At 57.5% G+C, this 26,518-nt stretch overlaps 2 protein-coding genes across 3 annotated transcripts; one reads left to right on the top strand and one right to left on the bottom strand.

Annotated features, from left to right (window-relative positions):
• The first annotated feature begins 385 nt into the window (after positions 1–385).
• Positions 386–13,606, top strand: SLC15A3 (solute carrier family 15 member 3). Its single transcript, XM_014861750.3, has 8 exons — positions 386–987; positions 4,315–4,604; positions 6,593–6,740; positions 8,484–8,594; positions 9,309–9,477; positions 10,908–11,066; positions 12,471–12,626; positions 13,304–13,606. Exons 1-8 carry the CDS (start codon positions 430–432, stop codon positions 13,456–13,458), a joined length of 1,746 nt encoding a protein of 581 aa, XP_014717236.2. The 5' UTR covers positions 386–429; the 3' UTR covers positions 13,459–13,606.
• Positions 13,520–25,741, bottom strand: TMEM132A (transmembrane protein 132A). 2 transcript variants are annotated; one of them, XM_014861781.3, is made up of 11 exons: positions 25,447–25,741; positions 22,836–23,050; positions 22,398–22,616; positions 21,337–21,668; positions 19,850–19,999; positions 18,403–18,598; positions 18,173–18,316; positions 16,848–17,050; positions 15,808–16,087; positions 15,224–15,415; positions 13,520–14,805 (listed from the first exon to the last, which is right to left on the bottom strand). In XM_014861781.3, the coding sequence occupies exons 1-11, from the start codon at positions 25,547–25,549 to the stop codon at positions 13,762–13,764; spliced, it is 3,078 nt and encodes a 1,025-aa protein (XP_014717267.2). In that variant the 5' UTR covers positions 25,550–25,741; the 3' UTR covers positions 13,520–13,761. The 2 variants fall into 2 exon arrangements, with proteins under 2 accessions (XP_014717267.2, XP_014717266.2); XM_014861780.3 differs by having other exon boundaries at positions 18,403–18,601; positions 25,447–25,698.
• Between the last annotated feature and the right edge of the window lie 777 nt (positions 25,742–26,518).

Raw genomic sequence — 26,518 nt, 5'->3', positions numbered from 1 at the left:
GAGGAGGTGGAAGAGATAGCAGGGCCGGTGGGGGCAGAGGGAGCCCTTGTGGGAAGGCCTTGTCCCCAGGTGTCACAAGGAGAAGGGACAAGAGTTAAGAAAGGAGACCAACCGGGCAGCCCAGCAGGAAAGGGGGGGGAGGGGCAGAGACGTGGAGAGAGGAAGGGTCGGCAGTGAGGACAGAGGAAGAGTTAGGGGTGGGAGGAAGGGAGAGGAGAGAGTTGAGAACTAGGGAGGGGGAGGTAGAATCTGGTAGCAGCAGAGGGACCCGAGGGGGCGGGGTGAAAAGGACAGGGAGAGGGGAGCGGGGAGCAGAGGGGTGCAGGGGGAGCAAAAAGGGGTGAGCAAGGAGGGTGGCCAGTTTGGGGGGGAGCAGAAGAGAGGGGCCGCGGGGGAGGTGGGGGTAGAGCGGAGCAGCGGGGACCGAGGATGCCAGCGCCGCGCGCCCCGGGGGAGCCCCGCGGGCTCGGGGAGCGCAGGCCGCTGCTGGCGCGCGGGCCGCGGGGACCCCGACGGTGGCGGCGGGCGGCGGCGGCCGCGGTGCTGCTGGTGGAGATGCTGGAGCGCGCCGCCTTCTTCGGCGTCGCCGGCAACCTCGTGCTGTATCTCAACAGCGCCAACTTCCAGTGGGGCGACGAGCAAGCATCGCGCGCCGCGCTGGTCTTCCTGGGCGCGTCCTACCTGCTGGCGCCCGTGGGCGGCTGGCTGGCCGACGTGTACCTGGGCCGCCGCCGCACCATCGTGCTCAGCCTGCTGGTCTACCTGGTGGCCTCCAGCCTGCTGCCCATCACCGCCTTCCCCGACGGCCGCCGCTCCTTCTGCGGCGAGGTCCCCGTGTCGCCGCTGTCGCCCGCCTGCCCCTCACCTGGCTGCCCGCCCGCCCTGCCCAACCTCTACTGCGCGCCCACCCTCTATGTCGGGCTGCTGCTCCTCGCCCTGGCCGCCAGCTCTGTCCGGAGCAACCTCACCTCTTTTGGGGCCGACCAGGTGAGTGGTGGGAGGCCCACGAAGTGTGGAGGGAAAGCAAAGGACGTAGGGCTGAGACCCAGGAGTCAGGCGGCTCCGGCGTGACCTCTCCGCTCTTGCTCCGGTTTCCTTATTTGAAAGAAGAGGGGGAACTAACTCCAACAAGAATAACGACGGCAACAATAGTAATAACCCTAGTTGGCCAGGCCGTCATCCTATGTGCCAGCCCCACGCTAAGCACAGACAATGTTTGAACTCATTTCATCCTCTTAACTATCCAGGAGGTGGGTAGTAATATTATGTCCATTTTACAGATGAGGACACTGAGTTTTCACAATGTTAGTCAACCCCTCCAAGGTCACATAGAGAGCAGGTCAAGATGCGCGGCAAAGGAAGCTGGACTTGAGGCCCCACCATGGGCCCCATCTTTATGTTTTATAGGGCTGGGGGCTACCACGGGAGAAAACCTCTTCCTACCAGCAGGGCCAGAGGTTCCGTCAGGCCCACTTGCTCAGAGCTCAGCTCTGCCACTTGTTAGCTAGGGGCGCCTGGGCAAATATCTTACCCTCTGAGCCTTTCTCTGTGTGCTCTTGGACCGAACATATAGGAGAAACTCAATAAATATTTGCTAAATGAATGAGTAAATGCCTAACAACATAGCTGTATTTGATAGCTTTACTCAGTAGGATATTAGACAATAATTTTAAATAATTTGTGATATGATTAAAACAACCACATATGGTGTTAATGAGCAAAAGCAATGCAGAACTGCCTACAGAATATGATTACAGCCATGTGAAAGGACTAGGTGTCAACTAAAGGGGAAAACTGGAAAAAAAATTGTAACAGCAGTGTGATCAGGCCACTGGACTAATGGTACTTTTTTCCTTATTGTCTCCGTAGGTCAAAGGGTCTTTAACTACATGTATTACGATCATAAAGGGGACATCTAAAAAGAAATTTTTTAAGCTATACTTTTTTTTTTTTGGTGAGGAAGATTGGCCCTGAGCTAACATCTGTTGCCAATCTTCCTCTTTTTTTCTCCCCAAAGTCCCAGAACATAGTTGTATGTCCTAGTTGTAAGTCATTCTAGTTCTGTGTAGGATGTCACCACAGCATGGCTTGATGAGTAGGTCCACATCCAGGATCTGAACCAGCAAACCCCAGGCCGCTGAAGCAGAGCATGCGAACTTAACCACTTGGCCATGGGGCCAGCCCCAAGGAGACATTTTTTAAAGGAATCATTACATCCAGCTGACATCCACCATCCAGCATCCAATGCAGTTTCTACTTTCCTTGCCAGGTAGTTAGTCATCCAGACTGTTTGGATTCCTTTGATGACGGGGGACTCAGTGCCCCCAGAGCAACCCTGTCCATTTCTCAGCCACTATTGACCTTCCTTCAGACCGGGAGGACCCCACTATCTGTCAGTAGGAATCGCTCATCTTCCTTTAGTTCTGCTCTTGCATTGACATCCCACTACGCCCCCAGGTACCCTTAACCTGTGCGCTTGACCTCATTGACCCGCAGAGGGCTTTGCCATGCAGTGCCTCCTGTCTCTTCCTCCTCCTGGTGGCAGAACTGGCCTCCCGAAGGTCCGGCCACTAGGCAGAGCCTCCAGTGGCATCGATGGTGACAGCAGCTTCCGTGCATCCTCCCTTTTACTGGACATGGACTTTGGGCAGGGCAAGGCCGGCCTGAAAGGCTGCCTTCAGGGTCTGGGCCTGACCCCGAAGACAGTTGGGAAACCCTCAAATGATTTGAGGTGGGGATGGACATCCTCAGATTTGAGTTCTTTAAAATGGCTCTGCCTACAGTGTAGAGAGTGGATGGGCGTAATAAGAGTGGGTGCACCAGAGCAGGGAGGGGGCTGCTGCAGAATTCAGGGGGGCAGTCAGACAGGGGATTTGGGGGTGGGAGGGGTTGGCACCATCTGGCAGACAGTTATACCCAGGTGCTGCGTGTTGAACACGCTTGCTGATTTCAGAAAGGGCCATCCATCATTCTCGGCAGCGTCTGCTCATTGCGGGAGAACTCAGTTCTATCCTGAATGGCCTGTTTGATCTTCCCCTTAGAATTGCAATTGTCATATTCATTTACATCCAGTTAGTAAGTGGAAGTGGCCGTTCATAATGGGACTTATGCAGTTCTCTGCTTGAAAAGTCTGCAGCAAGGATTCTCAGAGAGTGGACATGGCCCTCCCTCCCGGTCGCCAAGAGGACCCCTCAGAATCTCCGAGGGAATGCAGTTTTAAATGCATCTCTTGGACTGTCATTTTACGTTTGGAAAAGGAACAAACTGCTTACCTTTTTGCCAAAGCAATCACAGAAACGAAAGCTTGAGAAAATCTTAGCTAAGTGGAAATATGTGTCTCTGGGCGGAAGGAGAGCAGTAGATTCTGAGATGTGGGGGGGTTATTGAAAGGGTGATGGTGTACAGAGTCATTATCTAGAGAAGTGACCTCCAATCCTCACTACTTTTTTTAAAATGCAGATGCCCGGGTCCTGCCTGAGACCTGCTGAGTCAGAATGTGGGACCAGGGTCAGGGAGAGATGGGGCAGCCGGCACAGCTGACCCAAGCCAGCAGACCGGAAGGAGGCCTGGGGCCTGACTGTTGCACATTGATCCAAACCCTGGGTAAAGATTTTCAGCCCTTCTGCCCTTGCTGGGGGCCTGTTTTTTTTGGTTTTTTTTTGTTTTTTTAGCTAGGTCAGTACCCGCTCTTGGGGCTGAGTCTGGGACCACCTCTGCTTTCGCTGATAACGCCGAGCTTGTTTGACAGGGCATCTATTAGAGGGAGGCAAGAGGAGGAGAGAGATGGGCCACAACAGAAAACTCTATTTGCGTCTCCAAACTGCAGAGGAAATCCTCAATTAGACTTTTAACCGTTCTTTCAGTAATCTGCTCACATCGTATTTAATAATGTGGAACAGACCTGAGATCTTTATTGGCTTTTTTCTGATTGTAAAGGTGGTGCACCCTATAGGTTACTCGGTCAAAGACAAAGGCAGGAATCAACTAGAAACGAACTGAGTAGCATCAGAGACATCTGTCGTGTGCACTATGTGGTGACAATAAAAAAGCAATGTGTGTCATGGGCATGAAAAAACAGCCGTGCCAAAATGTCCTGATCCTTAACAAGTGACTCCAACAGATGGGTTTATTCATTCATTCAACAAATATTTATTGAGCATCTATTTAATGATCAGAGACTAGGAATGTGCCAGAATGCCCACTCGCTGACCGAAGAAGTGTGTCTCTGGGGGAGAGGGGGTGCAGGGACAGAGAGGATGTCACGGCAGGGTGCCCCTGGACCTCCCTGGCCCTCACTTTCACCCTTGCTGGCAGGTGATGGATCTTGGCCGCCATGCCAGCCGCCGCTTCTTCAACTGGTTTTACTGGAGCATCAATGTGGGTGCTGTGCTGTCGCTGCTGGTGGTGGCCTTTATCCAACAGAACATCAGCTTCCTGCTGGGCTACAGTATCCCCGTGGGCTGCGTAGGCCTGGCTTTCTTCATCTTCCTCTTTGCCACCCCCATCTTCATCTCCAAGCCCCCCACGGGCAGCCAAGTGTCCTCTATGCTTAAGCTTGCTCTCCAAAGCTGCTGTCCCCGGCTGTGCTGCCAGCCCTCTGCCAGGTAAGGAGGGGGCTCTGGGTGAAAGAGGCTCCCGATCTTGGAGAAGCACCGGCTTCTCCCGGGGAGGCACAGCCCAGTGTGAGGACATTCTGGTTCAGCTTCGGCTCCAGTGGTAGCCCTTTATGATGACCTGCTCTCCAGCAGGCCGGAGCTGCCCATTGTGACTGAAGATGCAATGGAGGTCGAGGTGGTGGCGGTGGTATTTGTGATGGGCTAAGTGTAGGAAGTACGAGGATGTTAATAGTCTTGATGGTGATGGTGGCGATAAAGATGGGGATGATGGTGTTATTAGCTCCAATGAAGATCAGTGCTGGTAATGACCATAACAATGGCGGTCGAGGTGGTGGTTATAGAGATGATGGTACCACTGAAGGTTGTTTGGACATAATTCTACACTACCCTAATGTTAAGCACAAGAAAGTCTAAGAAATCAGCCAAACTGGGTCCCTCTCCCATGAGCTGGCATCCGAGGGAGGAAGGTTCTGAGCCATCTTGCGTATGCACAGTGGCTTCCTTCTGCCTCTCTCCTCCCTAGTGAATTGGCTCCTTATGCTAAGCAAACCCATCTCCAGAACTTGGAGCCAGTTACAGCTCCTGTCAGTAGGATCTAGATGGAAAAGGTACAGAACGTGCTTTCCTCCAGCCTGGTGCATTGCTGGAAGGTTTCGTTTTAACAATCCATTGCTGTCTAACGAACCACCCCAGAACTGCGTGGCTTAAGCAACCACCTTTATTGTACCTCTCACAGTTCTGTGTGTAACTGGGCTCAGCTGGGCAGCCCTGCTGCTTCTGATGTCATCAGGGGCTGTGGTGATCTGGAGGTTTAAAGGGGCTGGAACATTCAAGCTGCCTCACTTCTATGGCTGGCAGCCCATGTCGGCTGTCCATGAGGGCACCTCAGTCCCCCTTCATGTGGCTTCGCCGTGTGGCTGCAGCTTCTCACAGCAAGGTGTCTGGGTTGCTAGAGAAGGGAGCATCCCAAGCACGAATGTTCCCAAGGGAAGGAAGTGGAAGCTGTTGGTCCTCTGAAGGCCTTTAGGAGGCTTGAAGTCCCAGAGTATCTTTTCTGCCTCATTCTGTTGGCCAGCACAGGCGCAAGGCTGGTCCACATTTCAGGGCTGGGGCGATAAACTCCTGTTGATGGAGGAGTAGCATCACGTCCTGCGGGTGGGGAGAAGCTGACTGTGGCTGTCTTTGGAAACCACCACACTGTTTTGTCACTTTGGGAATCTCAAAGGATGAGGCAAGGCTCCAGGGCAAGAAGGGATTAGAAACCTCACAGGACAAAGGGCAAAGGGTAAAGGTCGCAGCAGTGGTAGCTCTATCCTGTTTCCTAATAGTGTTTCCTCCAGCCCTCCCTCTCCACTGCCTACCTCCTCGTCATGTGGGGAGAGGGCCATCATGTCGACATGTGGAGACAGCACAAGGGGGAATTTTGGTGTGTGAAACCTGTGACAGTCTCTCTCTCCCAGCCAGGCTTGGACTGGGGCTTTCCTGGTTTCCATGGCAAATTGATGCCAAAACATCCCCCAAGACTCTGCTTGCCACAGTCTCTGGTCTTACTTCTCCCAGGACCCAAGGGGGCCCGGCTCTAGGACGGAATGGTCCTGATCAGCCACCTTTGCTACAAAGGAGATGATAGTGATAATATTCACAGTGGCAGTGCCAGCACTGAAACAAACAATGGTGACAGCAGTGAAAACTCCGTGGAGAGGATGGCTTTAGGGACAGTGGTCACCTGACTGACAGTGAGGATGGGGAGGATGCTGGGGTTGGTGACGGTGGTGATGATGGGGAAAGGGATGCTAATGGTGGAGTGGAGATGCTAAGAGTGGAGGAGATGAGGGTGGTGATTTCGGAGATGATGGCTGTGATAACTGGGGGTCAGGGAGCAGGATTGAATTAAGGATGATGGTGGAGGTGAAAACGATGGCCGTGCTGGTGACGATGATAGCTGCCCTTTTTTCTGCTGCCCCCTGGCCCCACAGACACTCTCAAGGCACCCAGCTGCTGCCTGATGAGAGGTCCGCCCAGCCTGGCCCTTCCCCCCAAGAGGACGTGGCCAACTTCCAGGTGCTGGTGAAGATCTTGCCCGTCCTGGTGACCCTGGTGCCCTATTGGATGGTGTACTTCCAGGTAAGCACCCTGCTTGTGTGCTCTGGGGGGACTGGCTCCCCAGTGCCCTCACTGGCCTGAACTTTCACCAAAGAAGCCCAGGGTGTGCAGAAAGGGGAAAGGAGTTCGCAAAGTGCACTGCTGCTGCGGAGCCCCCGGTGTGGGGCCTGGCACAAAGCCATCCCAATAGCTAAAGTCCCTTGGGTAGAAAAGCACAAGGCCCGGTGACTTGAATAACTCACCCCATCACTCTGGGCCTCGGTTTTGTCACGTGTAAAACGAGTGGCTTAGACTAGAGGCTTCAACAGCTCTGCAGTCAGATTCTCCAGCTGGGAAGCTGAGGCCCAGAGGTGTGTTGGTTGCCCAAGGCCACACAACAAGTTAGGGGCAAGCTCAGTTGCTGAGTAGTTTACAACAGTGTTCCCCACCCCAGCTGTGCCTCAGAATCACCTGCCTGGAGAGCTTTTAAAAAAATACAGATTCTTGGGGCCAGCCCAGTGGCATGGTGGTTAAGTTCACATGCTCTGCTTCAGCAGCCCAGGGTTCACGGGTTCAGATCCTGGGTGTGGACCTACACACACACCACTCATCAAGCCATGTTGTGGTGGCATCCCACATACAAAGTAGAGGAAGATTGGCACAGATGTTAGCTCAGCGACAATCTTCCTCAAGCAAAAAGAGGAGGATTGGCATTAGATGTTAGCTCAGGGCCAATCTTCCTCACCAAAAAAAAAAAAAAAAAAGATTCTGAAGTCTCACCCCACATTACTGAAAGAGAATGGCTGGGGGGAAGTCTCTGGTGTAATAAACTCAGATGATACTGATGCTCAGGCAGGTTTGAGAATTACTGCTTCCCACCATGCCCCAAGGGGAAGGTTAATGGGGCGCACGTGTGTGTGGGACGCATGTGGGGATGTGTGTGTCTAGGTGGGCAGCAGTCTAACCCAGCCCTTAATCCCCAGCCAACAAGGTCATTGCCCCCCACCCCCCCTTCACATGAACCTTATTTCAAGCTGCAGAAGACGGGGGTCACTCAGGGCCAGCCTGAAATTGGCTTTGGCACAGAGGTAGAAGCTGTCCACGTTGGGACAGAGGTGCAGGGGGGATGTGCTTGTGTCCATGGCTGACTCTCAGTTGTACCGGTTGTCAGAATATTGACATCCGTCCATCTCACTTGGTAAATAGCTGAGCAACTCAGGTGCCCTCCCCTGGCCAAGACTCCCCTGTGGGACTCTCCCAGGTCCCCCTCCATTATCTGGCAACTAAGGGGGTAATGCCTGGTACGGGGGGCCCCGGAGTCTGCTCCCGCTGCCGTGTCCACAGCCATCCCGGTAGCTCAGAGCGTATGCAGTTCTGGCTGTGTCCACCTGCGGCACACAGCGTGGCCTCAGTGTCAGGTGAGCGCTCCCCATGGGGACAGCCATGTCATTATCTTCCCTATGTCGACATTTATCCACGTCTACTCTGGGGCAGGCCCTGGAGACACAAACGTGAGTCAGACCAGCTGTGCCTGGGCTCTGGAATAAGGCTGCTCACACGGCTCTCAGGCCTGGGAGCCGAGTCAAGGAAATCCCCCGGCCAAGCCTGGCTCCCAGCGAGCAAGGAGGGTGGGAAGGTTGCTTTCCCCTGAGGCTGGGAGAGAGGACAGCCGCCCAGCTGCCCTGTGCTTCACTGAGGAATGCCTGCCTTGGAGCTGGGAGCCTCCTGGGGCTGGAGGTGCGGCGGCCAGCTCTGGTGCAGCCTCACCTCCCTCTCTCTTGGCAGATGCAATCCACGTACGTCCTGCAGGGCCTTCACCTCCACATCCCGAACATTTTCCCAGACTCCCCTGCCAACAGCTCCGTGGCTCTGAGAGCCCAGGACAGCAGCTACAAGGTGAGGGTGTGTTCAGCCCCCATTGCAGGCCGTGCTGGGGGCTGCCTTTGAGAAGAGGAGGAGATGAAGTTGCATCCACAGTCCTCTGCCCCAGGGGCAGGGCGTCCTCAGGGTACAGGAAAAGCACCTGGAGGGTGGGTGAATTCGTGCCACAGCCCAGACATGCTGCCACAAGACTCAACTGCTTAAAGGAATTCAGGCCCGCTGCAGCTCTGGAGGAGGCCTCACGGCCCAGTTTGCACCAGGCCCCCAGATCAGGCACACTCAGGTCCCTCCTTTGTTCCCTCCCTCTCTGAGACCCCTGGATGCCCAGATCTCTGCCTTTCACCAGGACTTTCCAAACCAGTTCCTTGGCATTTCAGAGACTCGTAAAATCAAAGATCTTCAGAGCTGGCAGATAAATGACATCTTTGCTACTATACCTCCCTTCCTTGCCCATGGCAGACATCACTAATCAATCATGACGTTCTTTCATGCTGAGCCCATGAATGTTCCAGGCAGCCACTACCAATCGATAGAAGTTAGAGGAAAATATTTGCCATCCGGGATCTAAGCCTCCCCCCGCAATTACACAGATGAGGAGTGTGCATTCCTGAGAGGGCAAGGGCCTGACCTGGGATCACCCGGGGACAGTGTGGAGTCCAGATCTCCTGACTTCAGCCCGGAGCTCCTTCCGCTCTGCTAACCTGCCTCTCTTGGCTCCCTCTCGGCCAGATCCCGGAAGCCTGGCTCCTCCTGGCCAATGTCATCGTGTTGCTGATCCTGGTGCCTGTGAAGGACCACCTGCTCGACCCTCTACTGCTGCGATGCAAGCTGCTTCCCTCGGCTCTGCAGCAGATGGCACTGGGGATGGTGTTCGGTTTTACCTCCGTCGTTGTGGCAGGTGTGTGGGCCTGAGTGGCGGGGCGTGGGGAGGCAGGCTGGGCTCTGTCTGGGGCTGACGGGAGGCTGGCTCCACTATGGGCTGATGCTGAAGCCGTGGGCCTGGGCCAAGTACACCCTCCACCCATGGGCGCTGGTCTTGGCTCCCCAGAAGGAGACTCTCTTCCTCAAGTCCAGCTTCCCTTCATTTTGACAGATGTGGAAACTTAGGCCAAGAGAGGAAAAAAGATTTTCCCCATGGGATGAAAGCTCCCTGAAGGCAGGAATCTTTTTCTTTTTGATTCACTGCTATGAATAATGCCCGTGGCCACTCAATAAATAGGTTGAATGAATTTTCCAAAGACACATAGCCACTTAGGAACAAATGGGGACTTTAAAAAAGAAGTATTTATTATTTATTCCCTTCCTTCTTCCATTTCAAAAGGATTGGAAGCCATTTATAGAAAAAGGCTCCGGTAAAGAAGCCTTGTGCTCTTGCACAAACCTCAGCCCTTTTTACTTAGTAACTCAGTGATCCTGAAGTCACTTAGAGTCTCTGAGCCTCATCTTTAAAACGGGGACAATAATTCATTCAGACCCAGTGCAGGGCCGGGCTCTACCCTCATGGAATGTGGTCCAGCAGGAGTGTTGTAAGGATTAAAAGAGATGAAATCTGTAAGGCGTCCAGCCCCGCAGGAGCCAGAGGAATTAAAGCTCAGTAAACAGCATTGTGTTGCAAGGATGAAAACCAAACTAGATTCTTTTTCAGCTACGTGCTTTTGTCCTATTTCGCCCTCACAATAATCCTGGGATTTTTATTCCTACTTCTTGCGTAAGGGAACTAGGTCTCAGAGAGGTTAAGTGATTTGCTCAAGGTCACACAGCCAACCAGTGGCAGGGCCAGGACTGAACCCAAGTCACCTAACACGACATCCACTAGAACACAGCTGTATTCTAGGCAGTGAAGGGGAAGGAGAGAAAATAAACTTGAAAGCCAGGTTAGAAACCTTACTGTAATCTTGATGCTGCAGTAGAGTCATGTGACATCATGGAAACCAGGCCAGCTTTGAAACCAGACACACTGGGGCTCAAATCCAACCCCAACTACTTGTCGGCTGTGTGACTCTGGGCTGGTTGCTTAACCTCAATTTATCTTTCTTCCTTTGCAAGAATGCGTATTAAATGCCTGGCACATAACAGACTCTCAATCAATATGAGTTGTTACTGTTACTGGGCACAGAACCTAGTTTTGAGCTTCCTAGCAGCCGAGGCAAAAAGGGAAGAGTTGGAACTCAAATCTTGATCACCTCCCCCCTGGCCAGCCTTCTTTTCCTTACCTGCTGCCCAGTCAGTCATTGACTACTTAGCGAATACCCACCACATGCCAAGCTCTGCCACAGGCTAAGCTGCCTAGAGCGGGCCTGGATGTAGTCTCCCTTTCTCTCCCACCAGGAGTCCTTGAGATGGAACGTTTAGAATACATCAGAAACAACCAGACAGTTTCCCAGCAGATCGGGGAGAAAATATACTACGCAGCACCGCTTTCTATCTGGTGGCAGATCCCTCAGTACCTGCTCATCGGGATCAGTGAGATTTTTGCCAGCATCCCAGGTACACTGGACCCCTCCCTTGCTCTCGCACCAGAGATGGGCTCTGCTTGGTGATGTCTAGAAGTGAGGGGCGCAGCCTCCAGGGCTCGTCCTCATGGAGGCAGGCAGGGCTTTCTGAGTGGGCCTGCCTCCACCCCATGAGGATTTATCAGCATCTGGTTTGTGCCAGGCATTGAGATTGGCACTGTGGATTTGGAGGTGCGCAAGACACTCCCCGTGCCAACTTTCCACATACTCGCCCCGGTGCCAGGATCCCCACGCCCCAGTCTTTGCAGTTGCTGCTCCCTCTGCCTCAAGTCAAAAGTGAACTCGTGTTTCCCCTTCAGTTCCCAGCCTAAATGCCATCACCTCCCTGAGGTTCTCTCCAAGGTCCCTGGGCAGAGGGGGTGCTCGCCCTCCTGCCTTTGCTTGCCTCTGTCACAGCACACAGGTCGCTGTGTGATAATGATGCCTTCGCACATTCATAGGTTTGCCTCCCCGCTGGGCTGTGCGCCAGAGCACAGGGCTGGGGTTGCTCTTAATCAGCCGAGCTGCAGAGGCTCGCTCAGCACAGGCCCAGGGCTGGGCCAGGTGGCACTCACCCAGGTGGGCGCGAAACCGTCCCACAAACAATAAACCCAGGGGAGTGCTGTAGAAGGGGCTGCAGGGCCCCGGGAAAGCCCAAGGCGGGAGGTGGCGGGTGAGCCAGTTTGGGGAAGCAGAACTCAGGCAGTGGCAGGAAGGACCTCACAGACAGAAGGAACAGCATCAGCCAAGAGCCGAGCCTTATGTCAAGGGTCGGGGAGAAGGCCGGAGAGGCCGGGGCCTTGTGGGCTGAGCCTGGATGTCGAGGTTTCTCTTGAGGGCAACAGCCCCCTCCAAGGGGTTTTTGGCAGACAGAGGACCCCATTAGACATGCCTTAGACAGACCCATCTGGCTGAGTGGGGAGGATGACAGGAGACAGGGGACTTTAAGAGGCACTGGCAGGGGCCGGGCAGGAAATGAGCAGGCCTGAGGTTTGGCCCAGGGCAGGAGGAACCGAGAGGAGGGCAGACCGATTTCTGAGGTTGAATCAAAATGATTTGGTGATGACAATGAAAGTGGGCAGAGAGGGTGGGGGAAAGGCAGAGGGTGAAGACGGCTTGGAGGTGCTGGCACTGAAATGGGAGACCCAGGAGGAAGGGGAGGAGGGGAGACAGCAGTGTGGGAGTGTCCGGGTAGAGGAGCCCATCCGGAAGTGGATGAGCAGGGCAGAGGAGAGGTCCTTGGTGCCTGGTGTTGTCATAGCCACAGAGTGGGCAACCATCCAAAGGAAGCAGGATGGAAGCTTGGTGAGGGTAGGGTGGGGGCTGTGGCCCAGCGGGCTGGCACCTGGGCCTGTGCTCTGTTCTTCCAGCGGCCCCTTGGGCTGTCCCCTCTCTGCAGGCCTGGAGTTTGCGTACTCAGAGGCCCCGCGCTCCATGCAGGGCGCCATCATGGGCATCTTCTTCTGCCTGTCGGGGGTGGGCTCGCTGTTGGGCTCCAGCCTGGTGGCACTCCTGTCACTGCCGGGGGGCTGGCTGCACTGCCCCAAGGACTTCGGTGAGTGTGGGGGCCTCCCTGGGGGTGGGACATGGTGGGAGGGAGGCTTGGAGAGGAGGTGGCCACTGCTAAGTCCTTTGGCCCCAGGCAGAATGAAGTAGCAGGCTGGACTCCAGACAATAGGGTTCTAGCCCAAATTTGGCTAACCACCCACAGTGTAGCCTCCCCTCCTTGGGCCTCAGTTTCCTAACTGTCAAAAAGGAAGCATGGAGGGGCTGGCCCAGTGGTGTAGTGGTTAAGTTCGCACACTGCTTTGGCAGCCTGGGGTTCGTGGGTTTGGATCCCAGGCGTGGACCTATACACTGCTCATCAACCCATTCTGTAGCAGCGTCCCACGTACAAAACAGAGGAAGCCTAGCAATGGATGTTAGCTCAGGGCCAATCTTCCTCACCAAAAAAAAGAGGAGGAGGAGGAGGACCACCAAGGCTCCTTCCTGCTTCTAGAACTCTGCTATTCTGGCTGAAGGGTCGCCTTTCCCCATGGTATTTGTGTTTCAAGCCCCGGAAAGAACAGATAGCTCACAGGGAACTGTAGACGCCACGGGGGACACGCAGGGCGCCAGCTGCCCAAGGGCTACCTGCTCAGTGTCCAGACCCAACCCACTGCCCACCCAGCTCCAGCTGCCAGCCACAGGGGAGCCCCACCCTGACCCAAACGCCAACCACTGCTTTCCCAGGGAACATCAACAACTGCCAGATGGACCAGTACTTCTTCCTGCTGGCCGGCATTCAGGCCGCCACGGTGCTCCTGTTTGTCTGGATCGCTCATCGCTATGAGAGGGCGGCTCAGGGCTCGGCCTCCCACGGCAGTTCCAGCAGGGACAGGGGCTGAACACGCCCCCACCCTCCAACCCCTCGCCTCTCTCCCCAGGACACAGATGGCAGCAGTCCCATTTGGGGTTTCCTTCTCAGTTTATTTTGTACCCAACATTAGGATGCAATGGTTCCCATAAATAAGGGGCATAAGCCCTTCCTCGCGACCACGGTCCATGACAAGGGGCAGGGCAGAGGGGGCCTAGGTGGGAGTCCTTGCAAGGGACCAGGCAGGGGACTTGGATCAATAAGCACCAGAGGATGGGCAGGAGGCTGCCCGGGCTGGTGGCCGACTACGCCGGGCCAGGCAGGCCGGGAGGGGTCAGGAGCTGCCTCGGATCCGCTCCATGTAGCTGCGCAGCTCCTCGGGGTCCTTCAGCCCCATGTCCTCACACACCCAGCGGATGTCCTCCTCGCCCGCCACCAGGATGGACTGCACGGCAGGGGCCCCAACGGGCTCCTCAGGTGGCTGGACTGGGGGGGCTGGTGCAAACGTCACGAACTCTACACGCTTCCGCCGCCCTCCGGCTTCCTTCCGGGCCAGGGTGCTCAGGGAGCTGGTGGTGGCCCCAGCAGGTGCCTGGGTCAGGGTCAGGGCCTCCCCGACTCCCCTACTCTCGCAGGGGCAGCTCCCATCCCCCTTGGGTGGGCCGGGGGACTGCCGGTCCAGCTGCCGGCTCAGTTCCTCCTGGTCGGTGCCCAGCCAGACCCAGTTGTGGGGCTGGGGGGAGGCAGGGTCAGTGGCACTGTCCGGAGGCTCCTTGCGCTGATAGCGCAGCACGAAGACCACACCATTGACCAGGAAGATGACGATGGCCAGGCAGAAGATCCCCAGCAAGGCGTACATGCCCAGCTCTAGGTCGGTGACCCGCTGAGGGGCGGGGACCATCTCTTCCTCTTCCTCCTCCTCCTCCTCCCTGGCCTCTGCCTCCTCCTCCCTGGCCTCCTCCTCTGCCCGCTCGAACTTGGCCCTCACACCCCCGTTGCCCCCCGCACTGCCTGCCGCCCGCCGCTCACCCCCAATGCTGGCCTCCGTAGCTGGTGAGCTGCGGGCAGGGCTGGATGGGCGGGCAGGGGCTGGGGTGGGGGCAGGGGGCACCCCTAGCCAGGCAGTGCCAGAGGCCAGGGGCACACGGTGGCGGCCCCGGCGGCAGAGCTCAGGCGGGTGCAAAGCCACATGCAGGGGCAACCCCTCAGTGCCTGCCCCACTCACCACCACCCTGAGCTGGGCGCCCCGCTCCTCGGCTGGCAGGATGGCGCCAGGCTCCTCGGCCGAGACGGATAGTCCCAGGTCCCGGTGGTCGTAGAGCTCAGCGGGTGCCAGGGTGTGGTCAGAGAAGGACAGCCATAGGGAGAGGGCCACCTCCTGTGGGGCACACAGACACAGGCAGAGACACGCGAGGGCACGCACCCATGCACACACAGACCGCTCCCACAGAGACAGGCCACATGGGGGAGGAGAGACCAGAGAGAAAACAGACACAGGCAGATGGACAAAACACAGGGAGAGAGGGGACATGCGTCAATCACCTGTCTGCCCCTCAGCCCCGGGGTCTGAGTCATCGGGAGGGTCCTCAGTTAGAGCCATCTAATCAACCTCCCACTGCCACACTCAGGCCAGCCACTGCTTGGTCACCTCCAGCCGCGGAGAACTCACTACCTTACAGGACAGTCAGTCCTCATTCTGAAAACCCTAAAGTGAGGGGTCAAGGTACCTCCCATCCCCCTGTCATCAGCCCCCATCTGGAGATGTCAACCTCATCCCCCTGACCCCCAGCTGTCACCTGCTTTGGGGCAGGAAGAGCTGACTGTGCCCAGCATGTGGCTGTGACCTCCCCGGGGTGGGCAGTGCCCCGGCTCAGGGCCAGCGAGATGCCCATCACCGGCTGCACCTGCAGCTCCAGCACTGAGACCTTGTCATCCGTCACAGCCAGTGCCTGCTCCCCCAGGATGGAGTCAGACAGCGGGGACCGCACCTGAGGGTGAGAGGAAGCTGGAGGTGGGGGGGCCTTGGACACAGACAGCCTCTCCCCTGAGACCCGAGCACCCCACAAAGGGATCTGGTTTCTGCTCCCAGCATGAGCACAAGCTGCTCTCCCCCACCCTTTGCACCGCAATCGTACGCCCTATACATACCTGGACCACAATCCCACACCAAGGGGACAGTCCCTTCCTCTCTCAAGACCCAACCCCAGCCTTCATACCTAAGGGGCTTCCCCCATTATGCGGTCCACCCTATTCTCCCCCAATCCTCAATCCTACGGGGCTCCTATCTCCCCAGGTACACCCTGGGCCTTTCCGACACTCTTCACATCTGCCCACGAACATTCTGGGCGCCACCTCCACCCTTGTTAGGGGGTCTGCTCACCTCGATGGAGGTGACACCGGGCTCCCGGCCCACCAGCACGCGGCCGCCCTCCAGCGAGGCTACGCGCGGGTCCAGCACGTGGGCGTGCGGCGCCACGAGGTGGGACACGTCCAGCAGCCAGTCGGGGCCGAGCAGGTGGGTGAGGCGGCGGCCCCCGTCCAGCGGGCGGGCCGCGAAGGCGGCGAGGAAGCGCACACCGGCGCGCTGGTACTGCAGGCGGCAGCCGCGGGCGCGCCGCTCCGCCTCCTCCACTGCCGCCGCAGCCTCTGGCTCCGCAGCCCTGCGGGGAGGGGCGGCCGAGGGCGGGGCGTCGGCGCAGGCTCCGCCCCCGGCCGCCGAGGACCCCGCCCACTGGAGGCCCCCAGCGCGCGCACTCCCTCAAACTCCGCCCACAGCCGCACCTTCTGGGGCCAGGCCCCGCCCCCTGCAGGCGCGGCGCCCCAGCCGCGTTCTGATTGGTGCCTGTCCCTCTCCATCAAGACGCCCTCGCCCTCCTCTTGATCCTAATTGGACCTCTGTGGCTGCGGAGGAGGCGTGGTGACCCTCGCTCTGGCGAGTGACTTCGGGGTGCTCACTCTCTGTAGGGTCTGCGAGCTCGATTCCAGAGGCCACCCTGCCCCTTGGGCTCTGGTGGGACCCCCTCCATCTTTACTGAGCTAGGAATCTTAGGCTTTGAGGACACAGCAGTGAACAGAAGAACGAACCCTGCCTTCAAGGGCTTGCATTCTAGGGGAGGGGAGTGAAGGCGGAGACAGACCACACGAACAAGATTAATCGGTGTTATAGTATAGTAGAAAGTGATGCGCACGATAGAGATGGGAGGCAGGGAAGGGGGGGGTGCAGAGGTCGGCAATTTCAAATAAAGTGGACAAGGCTGGGGGTGGGGGTGTTGTGAAGGGCAGAGATGAGTAGAAAGAACCACAAGCCACTGGGCAGTTTTCCAGACCCCAGCTCGGGCCCATGGCTGTGTCTCCTGTACCCTCTCTCAGTCCCACAGCGACTTGGCCAAGGCCTGCCGGCTTCCCCAGGCTTGCACTCACCCTTCAGCTGGGCCGGGTACCCTCCAGCCTCGGACCTGCTCGAGGGTGGTGTCGGTCAGCTCGATGCGCAGGGGCAGCAGCGGGGCCCACACCGTCAGCCGCAGCGAGGCCCGCAGCCGGCGCCACCAGAAGTCCACCCGCACCCCGCGAGCGCCCCAGCTCTCCTTGCCAGCCACAAACACAGCATCACAGGCCTCGGACACCTGTGGGAGGGCAGGGGGCAGGGGTGGGCTAAGCCATGGAAGACAGGTGTAGACCAGAGAGGACAGCCCTGATCCCACGCCATAGGGGGTACAGCTGAAACTGGGTGCGGTATTTTACTGTCATGCATGTCTTGACATGAAGGAGCTTTCGCCATGCAGGCAAGACCCATTCACCCCGGAGGAACCAGCCATTCCTGAGTTCACAAGGGGCTCAGTTGGCAAAACTAGCTATTTGCATCCAGCAAAATCTTTCTCTTTGCAGAGGAGCGTTTGAACTCACAAATTTGCCTCCTCTGTAGTGCTGGCCTCTGGCTTTGGTGCTGGAGCCACCTGGCAACCGGCAGGTAGGCAGAGGTGGAGGGCCAAGGCAGACCTACCCACCTGAGAGCCCTCAGGTAGGAACCACTTACACAGGGGTAAAGTGCCACCCCGAGTGGCAGAAAAAACACCTCCTCCACTCAGGCAGCCAGGATTTTGGCAAATGCAGGCTGCAGGCTTCCCTTCTTCAAACTTCAAAATGGGGAAAGTTGCCCTGCCATTTTTTTTTTTTAACCTCACGGGTCATTATGAGGCTCCAGGAATAACAATTATCTTTTTCTTGATCATTATATAATTGTTATATCATATTGTTATTATAACAGCCATAGCTGTCACTATTTCAGCTCCTGCTCTCTGCTGAATACTATCTTCGGGTGCTTTTAATTCTTACGACAACCCTAAAATAGATTCCCCTTTTAAAGCTTAGGAAACTGAGGCTCCGAGAGGTTAAGAGACTTGTCTATGATCACACAGCTGATAACAAAGATGGGATTCAAACTAAAACGTTCTGATCTCAGAGGACATGTCCTTAACTCTCCCACGTCAGTTCATTTGCCAATGCGGTGATGAATGGTAATGACTGTGCAAGTGCCTAAGTTGGGGGTTACTGGGGTTACACAGCTCCCACTGGACTCTGGAGAGACGTGGTGGGAACAAAAGCTGAAGCTGTGGTTCCCCCATGAGGGTTTGGGTGTCAAGAAGCAGCTGTTCTCTTGGGGACCCGAATGGGGAAGGAGGACAGTCGTGTGTGCATCATTGCACACACTAGTGCATACTCACATGGGGTTGGCACACGCCACTCACCTGCAGGACCTGGGTGTTGGCTGACTCACAGCCAATATGCTCTGTCACCTCCACCAGAGCGCCCACACTGTCCACGGTGACAAGGCGCACTGGGACACGCCGTGGCACTCCAGTCAGTGGCGCCGTGTTCACCAGCTCCTCGGTCTGGGAGGGGCAGCAGGAGCTTAGCCCCAAGCTCTTCACCTCACTTGGCCCCCCTTACCCAGCCGGGCAGAGGGGGGACCCCTTACCTTAGCCAGTGGGACGAGAGCTCTTACGTCCCGCTCTGACACCAGAATCTCCCACACCATTTTGTCCTTCTCTGCTTCAGGGGCCTGGCCTGGGTACTCCAGCTGCCACGTGACAGGGCGAGTGACCGCCACGCCCCCACTGGTGCCATTCTCCACCAAAAAGTCCACCCACAGGAACTCGGACAGCTCAAGGGGGCTGCTGGCCAGAAGAGAGAGAAACTGAGTTCTTACCAGCGGCTAGGAACAGCTCCTGTCCATCTCAGGTAGATCCTAGGATTGTCCCCATTTTACAGGAGGAAACTGAGGAACAGAGGTTTTATAACTGGCCCAAGGTCACACAGTGAAAAGTGGCTGGGCTGGGCTCTCATCTGCTCTTGGCCTCGACAAGATCCAGGTAGCCGCTTGCCCACCCTCCCCCCAAGAGGATGCTTGCTGGCTCTCGGCCCTTCCTGGGACCCCCTACTTGGCTTTCCACAGCCATCGGGGTGGCATAAAGCACCTGATGTCAATTTCTATGTACTTCCAAGCCCCGGGACTGGTACTCGACCCCCTGAATAATAACACCCACAGCTTCCTTTGATCAAGCACCTACTATGTGCCAGAAACTGGCCTGGAGGCTTGCCATGCGGTATCGTATTTTACTTCCACAAACCCTAAGGGATGCATCCTTATCCCCATTTTACAAGAGGGGAAACTGAGGAACTCTGGGGGGCGGTGGGGAGAGGTTAACTGGCTTGCCCAAGGTTATTCATCCAAAAAGTGTCAGAACCAGTATTCAAATGGGCTACGAAGCCCATGGCCTTGACCCAGGCTCAGGGCGTCAATAAAAAGAGTTCACGGGGCTGGCCCCACGGCCGAGTAACCAGTTAAGTTCGCGTACTCCGCTGCAGGCGGCCCAGTGTTTCGTTGGTTCGAATCCTGGGTGTGGACATGGCACTGCTCATCAAACCACACTGAGGCAGCGTCCCACATGCCACAACTAGAAGGACCCACAACGAGGAATATACAACTATATACCAGGGGGCTTTGGGGAGAAAAAGGAAAAAAATAAAATCTTTAAAAAAAAAAAAAGTTCACAAATGTTACAAACTCTAGCTGGGCTTTTTTCAGGAACAGCAATGGCCCAGGAAAAGGGACCCATTTGGTGGGGATGGGAGGTGGGGTCGTGGCTGTGAGGGCTGCAACTCGGTGGCCAGAATAGGTGGCGTCCCCTGGAATGAGACGCATAGACACCGCACGTGGCATGTGGCAGAGGCTGGGTAAATAGTATGAATGAGGGAATGAATGAATGAAATAGCTGCTTCCTTGAAGGAGTCTGTTCTTGGGCCTGCTCACAGTGGAATATGGAGGCATGGCAGCCCCCTCCCCTGGGGTCCCATTAATCTATGCACTAGCACTCTAGGACCAGCCCTCCCTCTACCACCCCTAAGTGGAGGGAGCTGCCCACCTGGGGTCCGGCCCTGTGGGCCCAGCACGGTGGCAGGTGATGAGGGTGGTGTGGTGCTTGGAGCCCTTGAAGCGGTCCAGCTTGGCAGTCCAGAGGGTGGGCTGGGCTGGGCGGGCAGCCGTCACATGCAGCCCCTTCTTCACCTTGATCCTGGGGAAGAGGACACAGGTCCAGTTTGTCAAGGTGGCTGCTGAACTTGGACTGGACGGGACGAGGGAGACAAGGGGATAAGGATGCCAGCCTCTTGTCTGGCCTCCCCTGCGCTGGTCTGAATCTCCTCGTCGCCATCGTCCAACCCAGAAGGACCCCATCTCAGTGCAGGTCCTGCCACACAGCTCTCCCCGACTCAGAGACTACTTAGGACTCCCCACGGCCCACAGGGTCAAGTCTGAGCCTGGCATTCAAGACCCTCCAGGGTCCGGTCCAGTTTCATCTTCGGCTGTGATGTCTCTCCATCGCTCTTTGCTAAAGCTACACCCAAAATTCTTCCCCACGTACACAAAATCGTGCCTCTAAGCCTTTGTCCAGGCTGTGCCTTCAGCCCGGCCCACCCTCCCTTTCTTTATCTGCCCATTCTTCCAGCCCCCAGCAACTCAAATACCATTTCCTTTAGAAAGCTTTTCCGGTGGCAGGACGAATTTCCCCCTTTCACGCCCTAACCCAAGCCTCCACCGCACTTTCTACCTTCATCAGAGTACACAGTCCAGTTCATGCCCGTCCAGCTCCCTTCCCTAGCACTGGGGGCCCCTTAGTGCCAGGAGCAGACTGGGCCTTGCTCCTCTCTGTAGCTCCACAGTGGAGACACAGGACTTGGCATAAAAAGTGTCCAGGAAAGATCTAATGAGTGTGCGAGTGGGCATAGGAGGGCATGAGACACAGGGAGATGGGACGGGACACACACACCCCCAAATATGAAAGAGGTGGGTCATACCCTGCAAATCCTTGTCAGTGGGATTGGGCTGGGGGGCTGCTCTGGGGGACTTCCTGCAGAAAGGGATACAAAAGGAGGGCCTGCCTGTGGAGAGGAGTGGCTTCTGTCCAAAGCCTAGGGACCCATGGCAAGGGTGGCAAGTGGAAGAACATGCAGATGAATGTGACTGGGACAAACACCAGTCCTGGGGCATTAGAGCATTAACCACCCCCAGGCACTGCGCTTTCCAGTTTCTAAGCCCTTTCCTATTTCCCCTCCCTGGAGCCCTGCAGCTGCCCTGTGAAGCAGGCATAGTCAGCCCCACTGGAGATAGGAGTCTCAGGGAGGTGTTAGGAGAAGAGAGCTTCCTACTTCTGACTCCAAGTTCTGGGCTGTGCCCATCGCAGGGTCTTGGTGCCGCCAGGGCGATCACAGCACTTGGCCTGGAGGGGGTTTGGTGGACCCGTGTTTTGCAGAGATCAAGGATTCCAGTAAGCACCCCAAGAGGAGTAGGCACCTGCCCAGTGTTCCTGCAGAGGTTTCTACCTCCGACCGCCCCCAGAGGCCCCAGGCTCACCGCAAGGTCAGGACGCCGGCTGTGAAGTTGTGCCGAAGCAGGAGGGTGGCACTGAAGAGCTGTCCGGGCCTCACGGGCACGTCGGGCACACGCAGAGTCACTGCTTCATCCAGGGGCACCTCCTGGTAAGGTGGGGGGTCCGCCGGGCGCAGCTCCACGTCGCCCACCGGGAGGGCCTGCTCCCTGGGGTCCTCCTCCCCACCGGGTCCACAGCCCCCAGGGCCCTCAGCAGCGGGCTCCAGTGTGTAGGCCAGCTCCGCCCGCGTGGCGGAGCCCCGGGAGAACCAGTGCGAGGGGAACTCCAGCTCCACCACGCAGGCGCCCAGGGACGGCTGCAAAGACACAGTGGCCGTGGCTAGCACAGTGGGGGAGGGATTCCCAGCACCCATGGCAGGAAACCCAGAGCTGGAGGGTCCAGGAAAGGTGGGGCCAGCGTGGGCCAGAGCGACACAGCCAACTAGCAACAGGGCTGGGGCTAGGTCTCTAAACGTGTCCACAGGCCACTCTTGTACCTTTGGGGACAGCCTCACTCCAACATGAGCCAATCCCAACGCCTGCCCTAACCGTGCCCCAGGACCTCTCTGACTACAACTCAGGCTTCTCAGAATCCCAAAGCCCGCGGAATACCTCTCTCCAGTGGATTCCTGTGCTAGCCTCTAAAACAGGGGAAACTGCGATTAGGAAAGGAATTCAAACAATAATGCAAACACGCACTGAGGGACTGCTCTGTGCCGGGCATTGTGCTAAAAGCTACTCTTGCATTCATCTTGTTGATTCTTTATCCAACTCCTTAGGAGGTAGGAATTGTTATTACCCCATTTTACAGATGAGGAAACTGAGTCTCAGAGATCAAGTTGCTTGCCCAAAGTCATACACAATGGACTGAACTCCTTATTAACCCTTTCACAGGGCCCCGTGAAAGCTGGCAGAGCAGGAATGGAGTCGGGTGGTCTGTGACCCCCAAATGTCCCCGGAGTGGTTCGCCCTCTCTGCCTTACCCCAGGACCGCCATCTGGCTGGCGCGCCAGCAGGGCCAGCCTAGATGGGGCCTGCCCACTCACCTGGAAGCGGCAGGCTCGGTGAGCTGTGCCTGCAGGGTGTATGGCATGGAGCCGGGCACAGGGCAGGCTGCCAGGCCCCGGCGGCCAATCCTGCCCTTTGAGGTGGAAGAGGACGCGGGCGTGGGGCTCTGCTGGAGTCACGGCCGCTTCCACCGACACGGCCCGCACGTCCCACGGGACTGGCCGTTGGTGGGGCTCCGTGACTCGAGGAGGGACCACCTGGAGGGAGAATGGCGGTGCTCAAGAAGGCAGGGGGTGCAAGGAAGATGGGATGCCAGGCTTCCCATCCTAGGCAGGCAGGAGAGAGCCTTCAAGGGCCTCAGTTTCCCCATGGAACATGGGGAGCACAGCTGGGACTGGGGCAGGCCCCTGAGCCACACAGAGCCGACCTCAGCTCTGAGTCCTCTTAACCTGGGAGTCTCTGGTGCCCCTCCTTACCTGCTGAGTGGCATAGGGCGGGTAGGAGGCCCGGAGAAGCGGCTGGGCCCTGGGCCAGGGCTGCAGGAGCAGAAAGGTCTCAGATCTGGAGCCCAGAGAGGAGTTGGCAGGTGGGTAGTGGCCCACCTGCTGCACACGGAAGTGTTCAGGGGCATCTAGGAGCTCCAGGGTGGCCGGCAGGTAGATGGGGTCCAGGGGCTCCTGGTCACAGACCACTGAAGAGGCAGAATCGGTAGAGAGAGTGACAGCTCCGGAGCTGGCAGGGGCTGAGCTGAGCTCCATCCCAGGGCACAGCGGTGGTGGGCAGTGGAGGGAGAGAGGGTTATAAATGTCCCCTCCCCTCAGGATGTGGGGGGGTCTCCCCATCTCACAGATGAGGAACCGGGGCACAGAGGGTCTCAGGCAGGTAGCAGGTGACAGGGCCAGGATTTGAATCTGAGTCCAGGACTGGAGGCCAGCTTCCCAGCCATTCCTTCTTCTACCTCCCACAAACCCAGGCCTCGCTCCCTCCAGCAGAACCACGGAACCTTCTCCATGTCTCTTCCTCCCCCATTGCTGCCCTCTTCCTACTTGCCCCTGACACCTAGGCATTTGTAGGGCACAGTTCTCCCGAGATAGGACCTATGCGGTGGCAGATGGTGACGAGCTGAACTTTGTAGTAGACGGTTTCTCCACCCCTGGGTCCTTGGCCAAACTTGGCTGGGCATCCGCCCTCCCACCCCTTACATCATCACCATGGCAACCTCGCTCTGGTTTCCCAAACTTGTTCCCTTCTTCCCTGTCTCAATTGGGTACTGGAGTGCAAGAGTGGGATGGGGGGTTGGGTGGTGGATGGGAACCAGAAGCCTGGGGAAAGAGTCAAATATTCAACAGTCGGAAGGGCAAAGGACCACTAACACCATATCTGGTTTGTCCCTACTGACTATTAATTAGCTCTAATCATAATAATTAACATTTTTTAACATGAGCTCTCTGCAGGCTATTACTTTAAACTCTTTCTATGTATTAACTCTTTCAGTTTTGGTCATACCTTTGAGAACTAGGTTCTGTTACTATTAATCCTATTTTAGGGATGTAGAAAATGAGACTGAGAGGTTAAAGTCGCAGCCTGTGGTCGCCCGGCTGGAGCGGGGTGGAGCTGGGAGGCAGAGCCAGGCATCACCCACTACACTACCGTCCATCTCTCTCTCTCCACCCTGTGCTGCTGGCAAGGGTGACCCTGCAGCCTTCACTCCCCGGACTGTGGGTCTCCTCTCCTTCTGGCCCAAGATGGAATGTTGCCTCCTTCTCAAGGAAGCCCTCCTTGATTGCTTGCCCTCCCACCAGTCCCCTGGGTCTCTTGCACTTGGCAACCTGGTTGCCTCTTCTGAATTAGTCATCTTCCTGTCTAGCAACAGAAGGACTTGTCTTACTCATCCCAGAATCCCCCAAGCTAGGCAGCTTTCCCTGGAGAGGATGTCCTGGGAGCCTGGAGACCTGCGTTTATGTCCTAACTCTGCCTCCAAGAAGCCTGGGTCAGTCATTTAACATCTTGGAACCCCAGTTTCCTCACCAGTAGAACGGGCATTTAGTGACCCTGTGGACTCGGGAGCGCTTTGTAAAGTGTGGAGCCCTGTCTGGGGGAGGGGTTACGGCTGCTGCATAATGGATGTGATAAGGCTTTCCTCATCTCCCTGTGTAAGGGGTTATTAGGGCTTCCGCCGGGTCCCCTGGGGAGGGGAGCAGGTGGCTGAGAGCAGCCCTAGAGCCAGCTCCTTCAAGACCCTCCCCACCAAGGAGCATGGGTCTGAGATGCTGCCGCCATCCCACCCCCCAAGCAACAGGTGAGTGACTATGGCTCCCAGGGGGCAGCCCCTGGCCTCCCATCCTCCTCCTACTCCATCGCCTCATAATTACAAGATGCTCTGTGGCTTGACTCCCACGGACTCCCATCACCCAGAGCTCAGCTTTCTCGGTGGTGGTGAGGCGGGCTCTCCTGGGGCTTCATCCACGTAGCAGCCACAGGCCATGCCAAGAGCAGTCCGAGCCCCACAGGGTCTGTCCCCGGGGCACAGGGGAGTCGCTGCCTCTTCTTATGGATCCCCATAAGGACTCAGGAAGGCACGGAGGGGGCAATCCCTGGAGACTCCAAGGTCGGAGGCCTCCTTGGGGCAGGAGGAGGGGGACTGCGTACCTCGCAGGTCCCAGGCAAAGGGGCTGCTTCCCGCTCCTGTAGGGAGTGGGTTGATGGCGGAAGGAGGAGGCTAGAGGGTGCAACTCCGTGGACCGCAGATTAGGGAGATGGTGCGCCCGGGGCAGGGGCAGCCGGGTTAGATGCCCCGGCTGGAGGGGAAGTCGCGGAAGGTGCGGGCGCCGGGCGTGGGTAGGGGGAAGACGATGAGAGCCCAGGGACCGAGCTGGTCCGGGGTCAGGAAGGAGTTGCCGGGTTACGCAAGTGAGGGAAGCAACAGAGGCGCGCAGCTAGGGGCGCGATCCCGGGAGCAAGCTCTCCAGCCCTCCGGGCACGCAGCGGGGCGACCCGCTCCGGGTTTCGTCCCAGAACCCGCGGGTTCCCGGCTCCCGGGCATCCCTCCCGCCTCTCGCCCCGCCCCTGCCCTCCCCTCCCGCTGACCTCTCACGATGTCCAGGGCGAGGGCCACCAGGAGGCACAGCCAGGGGCCGCGGGGCCCCCGGGGAGCCGCCGCCGCCGCGCGCCCCGCCATCCGAGCGCACATCCTTCCCGCGCAAGGCGGGGACTAGGCGGGCGGCTCAGGCATCTCCCGCGCCCGCTCCGCGCCGGCCGGCTGGGTCGGTGCCGCCCGCTCGGCGGCCGCAGGTCGCAGACAATGGAGCGGGAGCCGGAGCCCGAGCGGGCAGGGAGGGAACAAGCGCCGCACTCGGCCGGCCCCTCCGCCCCGCCGGGTCCTAGTGCCCTGCGCATCCCGAACCCGGAGCGCCCCCCGGCTGGAGGTCGGGCGCACGGGCACTTCCCTGGGGACTTAACAAGGGACAGACTCGCCTCTGCCCAGAGGGACACGATGTGTTCTGTTCGCTGCCTCTCGGAGGCTCCTGACCAAAGAGGAAAAAGCCACTTCCCCTGCCTCACTCCCGCCCCACAAGCAGCACCTATAAAGGCATCTGACCCCTGAATCAGAACCAGAGTTCAGGGACACGGGGAACTGAGCTGCAGGGGTGGAAAAGGGATGAAAGAGGGCCAAAGGGCCAGGTGACAGCCCCCTGGGCCTGCCTGACAGAGCCCTGGGCCACTCCCGTGGAGGAAGGGCTCCAGGGGCAGGCAGCTGGAGTTTCACATCCAGCCCGATCCCAGAGACAGCCTTGTGGCCCTAGGGAGGGAGGAGCACTGGCCTGCTCCGGACGGACCCTGCCTCCCAGGCCCTGGCCTCCAGGCCCAGCCTTGCCTGGCAGGCAGTATTGGGAGCAGGGCACCTGGCTGCCTATTAGCATCTCCTGGGCAGCTTAAAAACAAAAAACCACGCCCTGGCCCCCGATCCAATCCACGGGCCAGGTTGAGAACCACCATCCAGGAAATGCTTGTCTCGGGGCGGGGAGGTAGGGAGGGCAGGCAGGTCTTCTCCTGGCTTCGGGCCAGCCTTTGAGGCTCCTGCACACAGTGGTGGAAGGAGTAGCTTCCCCAGCCCCCTTTCAACCATCCTGTCAGCTCTTGGAAGTTTTCTAACCCGGCA

The sequence above is a fragment of the Equus asinus genome, chromosome 17, assembly GCF_041296235.1.
Source record: "Equus asinus isolate D_3611 breed Donkey chromosome 17, EquAss-T2T_v2, whole genome shotgun sequence".
In the NCBI taxonomy this organism is placed as follows: Eukaryota; Metazoa; Chordata; class Mammalia; order Perissodactyla; family Equidae; genus Equus; species Equus asinus.
The sequence above is the reverse complement of the archived record's forward strand: the minus strand, read 5'-3'. Positions and strand labels throughout refer to the sequence as shown.

What these genes read in the sequence shown, in the direction of transcription:
- SLC15A3 (XM_014861750.3), top strand. Translation starts at nt 430, where the DNA reads ATGCCAGCGCCGCGCGCCCCGGGGGAGCCCCGCGGGCTCGGGGAGCGC. An exon ending in CCCAGGACAGCAGCTACAAG is followed by an intron (nt 8,595 to 9,308) that starts GTGAGGGTGTGT and finishes CCTCTCGGCCAG; the next exon opens with ATCCCGGAAGCCTGGCTCCT. An exon ending in TACCTCCGTCGTTGTGGCAG is followed by an intron (nt 9,478 to 10,907) that starts GTGTGTGGGCCT and finishes CTCTCCCACCAG; the next exon opens with GAGTCCTTGAGATGGAACGT.
- TMEM132A (XM_014861780.3), bottom strand. Translation starts at nt 25,549, where the DNA reads ATGTGCGCTCGGATGGCGGGGCGCGCGGCGGCGGCGGCTCCCCGGGGG. An exon ending in CCCACAGGGCCGGACCCCAG is followed by an intron (nt 18,602 to 19,849) that starts GTGGGCAGCTCC and finishes TCTTCTGGCCAG; the next exon opens with CAGCCCCCTTGAGCTGTCCG. An exon ending in CCAACACCCAGGTCCTGCAG is followed by an intron (nt 17,051 to 18,172) that starts GTGAGTGGCGTG and finishes GCCCTCCCACAG; the next exon opens with GTGTCCGAGGCCTGTGATGC.